Genomic DNA, 9,654 nt, shown 5'->3' with positions numbered 1-9,654 from the left:
ACTCCTCCCACACCCGCTGTTTTGCTTCCCTCACAGCTGTAGCTGCAGTCCCTCGGGCCTGTCGATACCCTGCAACTGCCTCGGGAGTCCCCCAGCATAACATATCCCGGAAGGCCTCCTTCTTCAGTCGGACGGCTTTCCTGACCACCGGTGTCCACCACCGTGTTCAAGGGTTACCGCCCCTTGAGGCGCCCAAGACCTTAAGACCACAGCTCACAGCCGCAGCTTCAGCAATAGAAGCTTTGAACACCAACCACTCTGGTTCGATGTCCCCCGCCTCCACAGGAATGCCGGAGAAGCTCCACCGGAGGTGGGAGTTGAAGGTCTCTCGGACAGTTCACCCGTACTACAAGATTGGGTTTACCAGGTCTGTCCAGTGGCTTCCCCCCCACCTAACCCAACTCACCACCAAATGGTGATCAGTTGACAGCTCCGCACCTCTCTTTACCCGAATGTCCAATACATGCGGCCTCAAGTCTGATGATACGATCAGAAAATCGATCATAGACCTTTGGCCTAAGGTGCTCTGGTACCACGTACACTTATAAGCATCCCTATGTACGAACATGGTGTTCGTTATGGACAATCCATGACTAGCACAGAAGTCCAGTATCAAAACACTGCTCAGGTTCAAATCGGGGACGCCGTTCCTCCCAATCAGGCCCCTCCAAGTATCTCCATCATTGCCCACATGTGCGTTGAATTCTCCCGGGAGGACGATGCAGTCCCCTACTGGAGCCTTATACAAGACTTCATACAGGGTCTCCAAGAAGGCCGAATATTCTGCACTGCTGTTTGGTGCATAGGCACAAACAACAGTCAGAGTTCCCCCCCCCCACAGATCGTAGGCATAGGGTGGCGACCCTCTCTTCCACCGGGGTGAACTCAAACGTAGCGGTGCTTGGCCGGGGGCTTGTTAGTATCCCCACACCAGCCCGGCGCCTCACAACTTGAGCAACTCCAGAGAAGAATAAAGTCCAACCCCTATCTAGGAGTAAGGATCCAGAGTCTCGACTGTGCGTAGAAGTAAGCCCCACCAGATCTAATTGATAGTGCTCCACCTCCTGCACTCCACGCGAAGTGACATTCCATGTCCCCAAAGCCAGCTTTTGCTGCCCGGGTCTGGTCTGTCTAGGCCCCCTGCCTTTACTGCCACCCATCTGGCATTGCACCCAACACAGAATGTATGAACTGCATTTATGTAGCGCTTTAATACAAAGCACTTTCTCATGTGTCTCTTTCACCCATTCACACACATTGATAACAGCAAGCTACTCTGTTCTTTGACTCTTTTTTGTAACTAACTTGTAGATGTCTGCACCAGAGGTAAGTTAACAATACCTGACATTAACAAAAGGGTAATGCACATTTTAATTTGATTTAATAGTTCATAGAATATTAATTGTTCTCACTCTGTTCTACTGTGTAGTTTTCTTTATAAGCTGTAGGTGGTTATATCAGACAAAGGTAAGTTAATAGTTAATGACAGCATTAACAAAAGTTCTCCTGCAAATCTTAATTCACTCATTCAAAGATTGTTTATTTTACTCACTCCGTCATAGATTGTTTTTTTTTTAATTATTACTGAGGTATTGATGGCAGATTGAGGTAAAGTAATAATTAAAAACTGCTGAAGGGTTGTCTCCTTTAATCCTTCTAGCTAGTTTAATAATTCATTGATAATTTATCTCACTCAATCGCTTGTACTTTCATGTTTTATTCACAGCAACGAGTGACGAGACCAGACTGCAGGTATGATGACAGAAGATTACAGGACCAGACTGGAGAAGGATGGAGACTACAGGACCAATCTTTACGAGTCTGCTGAGTAAGTAATCCCCTCACTGAGACTGCAAAAGTAGCAGTAGTGACATAAAGTGGTGATGAGCTAAAGTTAACTATACAAGGTTGTTTAGTTCAAAATGATTCATGACTTGTTTTTCTGTATCATAGGGCAGGACCACTCATCCCAGGAAGACCCAGCACCCCTGCCACTGCCTCAGCCCCTTCACCGACACCACCTTCTTCACCCACCAACCCAGACGATGAGGAGCGCCCTGGCCTAACCAGCACAGAGGACGTTGTTACCTTCTTCGTCTTCTGTGCTGGTGGGTTTGGGATGTTGCTCACACTCACACACAGGAAGTTGTCACCACCTCTTTGCACGAATGCTCAAAAATCAAGACAGTCAAGAAAGACACGGACAGTTCAGACTGAATGAGTATTTAGTTTGTCACATTCAGTGCCGCCTGTTACTGTATACTGTATGTACAGTATGTGTACTGTTTATCAACTGAAGATTACAGTGCAATACATTAAGACAATGTTTTAATTACGTTGTTATATTGTACAATAATAATAAATCTTTCATGTATAATTGATAAACCTGATAATGTATGTCTTCTTTCCATTTGACTCAAAGACACTGGTACTGTTACAAGTGTAACTTTGAACTGTGATTTTGAATAAGTTGGTAAATGTACAAAAAGTCATAACTTTGTTTAACAGGCACTATTTTTAATATATTTTTTCCCTACAGTCCCATTGGTCAACTGGTTTGGTATTTTTCGGTTGATTTTAGTTTGCAGTTTTAGAAAAACAATTAACCATCAAATATAATAACATACAAACATTGTATAACATAAAATGTAACATTGTAAAGCTGCACAAGTGCACATCAGTTAAAATGGTTACTATAGCTTTCTTGAATAATATCCAAAATATCATATATTGATACGGTCCAAATAAATATAAGCAAAATATGTTCAGCTTTTATGATAATGAATTGATAATTTATTATACTAATTATTAGTAAACAGTATAGAAATAATTAAGCTTTATAATCAACTCCCTTATTCGGCAGGTGTTAGTTCAAATTTGATAGCTCATAAAGATGACTGGATGAGTTTTGTCACTCAAAATTCTACCTTAAGGCAATAATTGTGAGCATTACAGAAATATGATGCATTGTTCTTGAAATTGTACATACAAGTTTTTTAAAACTTTTTATTCAACTTTATTACTCAAATATTTAGACTTTAATCTTTAATTTTACTCTCTCCAAACAATGCTCCTAAAACTCTTACAGTAACGATACGTATACAGTAGTAAAATGTCATTAAATATGGTATTTTTGGGTAAAAATCTCAATTTCTTTTTGTACAGCCATAAAACTCTGGGGTAGGAAGTGATCACACACACAGATCACAAGAGAAGCAGAGGAACATGCAAAACCTTGTGTCACAAAAGATTAAAATTTTAATCACCCTTATAAATCATTCTATAAATACATGGTTGTCATATCATTAAGAACTTATTTTAAATAGCAATAGATAACAAACAAGCAGTGGGGTTGCTGGGATCAAAGGAGACAAACCGTAACTGTTAGTGGAAGTAGCTGGGAATGTGTGTGTGTTAAGTTTGGTGTCTTTGCCACTGGTCTTCAATAAGATGCTCCTATCATCACCGCTCTGAAAGACAAAATGAGAATGGCTTACAGTAAAAATGTCCAAGAGTACGGTGATTGTGTGCAGAAAGGTAGACGGACAGACTTACTTTCAACTTTCTTCTTTAGTGGCAACAGTGCTGCTTTTGCCTGAAAAGCAAGTAGAGAATAAGTAACCAAAACATATGTGGAACCATGACACATTTAGCTGGTTTATTTGCTTGTAGTGCAGTTTTACCTTCTTGATAGCAGTCCAGTCTTCGAGGATGTCAATGTCTCTCAACATGTAGACAATGAAAGGCCCTGTGAGATACAAAGGAAGAGGTATTAAATCATCTGTCAGTCTGTTAACTCCAGCTCACAGTCACAGCCTGAGCAAGAGGCAAATAAACTGAGATGCACTCACAGAATAAAGGAACTACAACACATAGAGAATATCACAGAAGATTAGCTGGAAAACTTGAACAAGCAATTTCTGAATGTGGTCTAACGGGAGTAAGGCTAATATGGAACTCTAACAGTAAAGCTGTGAGCAAAAGGTAAAAGAGGATGATGAGGTAAGTTTTACCTGAAACCAGAGCTACTTTCTTTTTCCTCTCCGACCGACCCAGCAGGTTCTTTCTTTTACACTTCTTGCTCTTGATCTCGTCACTCCATTCTGGAACGAGAAATAAAAAAGCCATTAATTACATAACTTGTCTCACCGATTACATTTAGGTTTGTTTCTACTGAGAGATTATACAGACAAAGCAAGAAGAAGTGGAAAATGTGTTCTCATACATGTCTGTGCTGTTGACGGTAAAGGTTGTCTGAAAAGGCATCTCAAGTTGCACTAGACTAGGCGTGATGCCAATGTATAGTAATATCCTCAGATTGACATTTTGGCTATACCTGAGGTGAGGTCTATATTCTGTCTGTCCTCCTCCAGTCTCCGTATCTTTTCCAGCAGTTCTGTCTTCATAGCATCAAACAGCAACGTCTGTTCGCTCTGTAACACACATACATAAATAAATACATACATTTGTTCAATACCACTGGTTCCATTGTTTGAGTGTCCAGTCTGAGTTGTTATGGCTGCATGTGCCTTTTCCTCTTCTGTGCCCTCTAGCTGTGCCCAGGGGTGCTACACCTGATTGCTAAATTAGGTGCACCTGAGCTGGGAATGAGGCACTTTAAAGCTCCTGTGTCAGGATCAGAAGAGAACGGGCTTTTGGGTAGTGTTACTGCCTCTCAGCTTAGGATGTTGTGTTGCTTTTGTGTCTTTTGATAGTCTTGATTTAGTGTCTTGGTTGTTTGTAGGTCTTTATGTAAATAAATCCCATGGATTTGGTTGTTGTAACAGTGTCTTTCTATAGTTGTTTAAGGGTAGAGGTGGAGTGTGTGGCTGTATATATACTGTATGTATAGAATAGAATTACAGTGCATTCACACATAGCAAACAGCAATAACAATTATAAATGGAGAAAAATAATTAAAATGTATTAGAAATAAAGAGTCTATATTTGCTGCAGCCTATAAACAGTAGATAGTTGAGATCTTGTAGTTGTAGTGGCTCAATATCCAAGTAGTGCATGTGCACACTGTGTATTACCTCCAGGTGCTGCCTTGCTCCTTGTAGTTCACACTCGTATTTGTGTTTGATCACCTGTAGACACAGCTCCTTGTACACTCCTGTAAGTAGAGCCACAGAGAGGATGTTAGAAACAGAGAAACACTGTGGACATTCAGGGATCCAAGTAGCAACGCAGCTAGAACCCTCTTGTTTTTGTTTTTGTTCTCATTCTTCTTCTTCTTCTCCTTCTCCCGTTCTCCGCTAAAAGTGTAAGACCTAGAAACACCACAATTGGCAGGTGGGTTGCAAATTCCACCCACCAGTCAGGCACATAAAATGACACTCACTGACCTCTAGGTGGCACTATAGTAATCAAGTTAACGTTTTTCGCAATTATCTCAAAAACAGCTTAGCCTACAGTAAAAATGATTTTAATCTCATCTGCATCTTTCCTCAATTAGACTTCTGCTCAAAAAATGACAACTTTTGTGACTTTTTCTCCAAAACCTATTTTGGACATCTTCTCCAAAACCGCTGGGCCAATCGTCCCCAAACGAGTCCGGATCATCTATCAGACTCTGTTGATCTTGAGCTGTTAAAGAAAATTCAATATGTATGTATGAAACTATAAATGGGCAGAATAATAAAAATACAAGAAGACACTGTTTGCCACTAACTTTCCTGTCATGTCCAAATCCAGGCATTTTGCATTCAGTTTTCTTACCTTAAACCAGCAAAATTGGGATTTCATAATGTATATCAGCTCGAGGACAGTCCAGTCCCCATTTAGCATTATGTTACTACACAACAAGCCTCAATTTAAAATGTGCTCAATTTAATTCAATTGGGCTTTATTTCACGGTCATTTTATTATCTCTATCCATTGACTTAGTTTCAGATCCACATTCACAGTGAATCAAACTTTACCAGAATGATTGTTTGTTAAACAGCCCCACTCAGTGGCCAGATGTTTTATCATGCTACTACAGACTTGAGAAAACACACATCTACACCCTACAAAACTTTCCGGAAAAGATATATTATAAAAATGTTTCACCTTGTACCGCATGTTACATTGTTTCAGATGTGATTATTGTTTGCAGGGTAGATTACAAAATACCAAATACAAAGTTGCATTTACATCTGAATATCATGCCACTGAGGTCAAAAGCTGTTTTACTTACCAGCCACTTGTGTTCGTATCTGCATGCTGTTCTGTAGTGCAGCCAGTGGTTCTCTGTATTCTCCAGCCTTCCCCGTCAGCACCTCGTCCAGCTTCACTTTGACCTGGTTCAGCCGCTCCCGAAACAACCTGCAACCGCAGTAAGCTCAGTCTTTCCTTCTTCTTTCCTTCCATCCGTCATACTACTGAGATTATTATTACTTACTTCTCTTTCAGCTCCTGAAATTGTTTTTCCAGATCCAACATCTCATCTAGACATTCCCCTCTCCTCCGCTCACAGTCTTCATCATCCATCTCTTCACAGAAGACAGACAGACAGAGAGACAGAAACAGTGAACAACACAACATCTTCATCTGTCCCTGCATATAATCAGGCAACAATTTAGCAGAGCACTTGGATTTTACCTGAACTCTCCTCTTCCTCCTCCTCCTCTTCAGTCTCATCCAAGTCACTGTCCCTTTCCTCCGTGCTCTCCTCCATGGTCTCCTCTCCTCCTCTTTCGTTATCTCTCGGTTGCTCCACCTCTCCGTTGGCCTCAGGGAGTTGTGACTCTCCTTCTGCCTCCATCTCCTCCTCTGGCTCCCGCACAGGGGGTTGGGCGGGCATGGCTGGCTGAGGAACATGCAGACAGACATAAAATAATTACACTACAATGTGTCTGGGTAAAGGTTTAAAAGTCAAACAAATTAAAATCTTCTTGTTGAGCTAGTTCATTGAAAAGTCATTTAGTACACTGGGTTAGTCATGTGTACTTGTGTTTATTAACTTTTTGCACTTTATTGTTAATTTGATGAATAATGGTGAATCCTCATTTTGTGTAGATTAATTAACCTCCATCATGTGTTTAATCCTAATCAAGTCTTACACTTTCTAAACTTTTCAAATAAACAAGGCTGACTGATTTAAATATTTTTAGACAAAGTTTTTGTGTTTTTTTTTCATTATGTCCTGATTTGCAAAATAAGAATGTAAATAAATAATAAATCATCTTTATTTTATTATTTGGTAAAAGGAAAACAAACATTGTATGCATCCACTACTGAAGAGAAGTAGATTTACTCAGATTTAAAACACCGAATAACTTTGGAGTTTGGAAATACAGTTCTACATTTGCCATTTTATTTTACATTTACTATTTAAGGCACTACTTCTATTGCACACAGAAACTGTATATGAAACAACTTCCTTCAACATAATGACACTGAGAGATGTGCCAATTTTGCTCAACATGGGTGATGATGAAAGACAACACTGCAGTTGGGTTGCAATAGTAAGCCCCAAAGCAGAGCACAGGAAGCAGACAAAGGCATAAAAGATGCTACTCTGTTGGTAAAGCAGAAACTGTGAATTGTTGTTGTTGTTGTGCAGACAGAAAAATAATCTGAATAAAAAAGCACCGGGAAGCCCGCGGGACACCGAGCTACCGTGTGGCTTCCGCATCTCTGTCAAGTCACCTAGAAAAACACAGCACAGGACCGGAAATAACCCGATTTTTCCTGACGAAAAGCAAAAGATAATGAGCTAAAAACAAAATAATCTACCTCACACCGAGTTAGAACACTCTCAAAATAATTACAGCTGTAATATAAACGGGTATTTCCGTCAACATTTGTCTACATCCTTTCACAGGGCTTTTATTTTGTCTCCTCACCGGAAGTCCAGTTTTGACTGGCACAAATTGACCACTGGTAGCTTCCGTGATGTCATACAGTAAGATGGTAAACGTTATGAGGTCGACGGCGGTGTTTACTCTAAAATAAACATCCCAACTGAGTCTGGAGCTTCTTATACTGTCAGTCTATTTACTTAAAAAAATACTAATAATTAACAGACACTCGTTGTTGCATTTTAATGTCAAAATAACTGCAAATAAACCACAGTGAAGTCAAGTGCAACACTAACGTTAGCTAACAATTGAAAGCACACACAGCGAGGGAATGACTGCCTCCTCATCACACTGTCACACTATTCAAGTTGTGTTATTGACACATATTTTCTCTACACGTCTTCGGCCTTTGATATTAAGCAATATAATCTGCGTTTAAATGTCATGAAGCAGACTGAAAGCACTGTAGGCTTCATACTGACCCTGTCTCCCAACTGCACACGGATTAACAAGTAACGTTATCCGTCCATGCAGGCAGGCGATGCTGTTAGTAAACACATCTGAACCGTCCCTTCACCGGACAACACCGTGGCCAGAAGAGCCCGCTCACCTTCTCCCTCTGCTCCGCTGTAGGGAAACTTAAAGTCTCACTTCTTATATTTCCATTTTTAAAAAGCACTTCCTCTTCACTTCAGTCTTCAGTTCGACACTTTGCCGGACTCTACAACCAGTGGGTTCAGCCAATGAGCGCCGAGTTCTACTGTCGGATCGACCAATAGGAGCGAGCGTCCCTCCAGACGCCGCTGGTCCAATCACAATGCTAACGCAGGTTTAGTAAGCCAATCACAATCCAGTTTGTTGCTGAGAACCATCAGAATCAACCAATAGACGGGATGTTATACAAATACCGCGCATCTCCCTTTTTTCAATCTCATTCTAACATAGTATATTGTAACGTAATGTAATATAATGCAATATAATGTAATATAATGTAACATAGTATAAGATGGTGGGCCAGCTGATATTATACACTACACTACAAAAAATACAGTCCGTGCAGACTATAATAAATGAGTAAAATGAATAAAAAAAACAGTAAGATCAAAAAACAATATTCAGGAAAGATTTGCTCTTTTTTTCTTACTTTTTCCATTCTTCCTACATTGTAAACTTTGGATCGAGCCAATAAAGTAATCTTTCATTTTACTTTCTAATCGCTTTTTTACCCCTCTGTGTTGTGGTACATACTGTACATTATATACTGAAACATCAACACAAGGATCTAACTTTGTCCCTTAACTCCTCCTGTAGGGAGAGGAGTCATTCACACAGTGTGATACAGCCATTATGCCACTGGTGGTTAGCATCAATCGCCCTGTGGCTAGAACAGAAAATAAACTCACAAAGTAGAGACCCACTACTCAAACTAGGGTATAAATGCAGCTGTCATACTGCCATTAACCAGAAGATGGCACCAAAGTAACGCTAACAGAGAGCCCTGCAAATGATAATGGTGGAATTGATATCATTTGGACAATGGGCCTTTTTCATGGCAGACATTTTGGCATGTCATTGAAAGAAACCTACAGATGGAAATAATAACATTCATTATGTCCACATTCCATTTCCTCATACTGTGAGTACCGCGCACTGACAGGGCATACAGGGACACAATGGAAGAGAGCCATCGTTAATGTCATTAATTACACCTGGGCTTTATCTGCTAAGACAAGTCAAAATGTCTCCCATGAAAAAGGTAGATAAAGAATGGTTAGTTGAAAAAAATAAAATAAATAAAATCATACACTAATAAAGGTCAAATTTTAAAAGGATGCTTTGTTGAATGAAATACAAGATAATGAACAGT

At 40.2% G+C, this 9,654-nt stretch overlaps 1 protein-coding gene across 4 annotated transcripts; it reads right to left on the bottom strand.

The window, feature by feature from the left end:
• Nucleotides 1-2,988: 2,988 nt before the first annotated feature.
• On the bottom strand, nucleotides 2,989-8,541 carry brms1 (BRMS1 transcriptional repressor and anoikis regulator). 4 transcript variants are annotated; one of them, XM_051428945.1, is made up of 10 exons: nucleotides 8,398-8,541; nucleotides 6,586-6,793; nucleotides 6,386-6,476; nucleotides 6,182-6,309; nucleotides 5,037-5,116; nucleotides 4,337-4,433; nucleotides 4,014-4,103; nucleotides 3,684-3,748; nucleotides 3,556-3,595; nucleotides 2,989-3,470 (listed from the first exon to the last, which is right to left on the bottom strand). In XM_051428945.1, the coding sequence occupies exons 2-10, from the start codon at nucleotides 6,785-6,787 to the stop codon at nucleotides 3,463-3,465; spliced, it is 801 nt and encodes a 266-aa protein (XP_051284905.1). In that variant the 5' UTR covers nucleotides 6,788-6,793; nucleotides 8,398-8,541; the 3' UTR covers nucleotides 2,989-3,462. The 4 variants fall into 4 exon arrangements, with proteins under 4 accessions (XP_051284905.1, XP_051284907.1, XP_051284906.1 ...); XM_051428947.1 differs by having other exon boundaries at nucleotides 6,586-6,789; nucleotides 8,398-8,528; XM_051428946.1 differs by having other exon boundaries at nucleotides 8,270-8,524.
• Nucleotides 8,542-9,654: the final 1,113 nt, after the last annotated feature.

This window comes from Dicentrarchus labrax, unplaced genomic scaffold, assembly GCF_905237075.1.
Source record: "Dicentrarchus labrax unplaced genomic scaffold, dlabrax2021, whole genome shotgun sequence".
Taxonomy (NCBI): domain Eukaryota; kingdom Metazoa; phylum Chordata; class Actinopteri; family Moronidae; genus Dicentrarchus; species Dicentrarchus labrax.
The sequence above is the reverse complement of the archived record's forward strand: the minus strand, read 5'-3'. Positions and strand labels throughout refer to the sequence as shown.

What these genes read in the sequence shown, in the direction of transcription:
- brms1 (XM_051428945.1), bottom strand. Translation starts at nt 6,787, where the DNA reads ATGCCCGCCCAACCCCCTGTGCGGGAGCCAGAGGAGGAGATGGAGGCA. An exon ending in GAGCAAGGCAGCACCTGGAG is followed by an intron (nt 4,434 to 5,036) that starts GTAATACACAGT and finishes TGTGTGTTACAG; the next exon opens with AGCGAACAGACGTTGCTGTT. An exon ending in ACTGGACTGCTATCAAGAAG is followed by an intron (nt 3,596 to 3,683) that starts GTAAAACTGCAC and finishes CTTGCTTTTCAG; the next exon opens with GCAAAAGCAGCACTGTTGCC.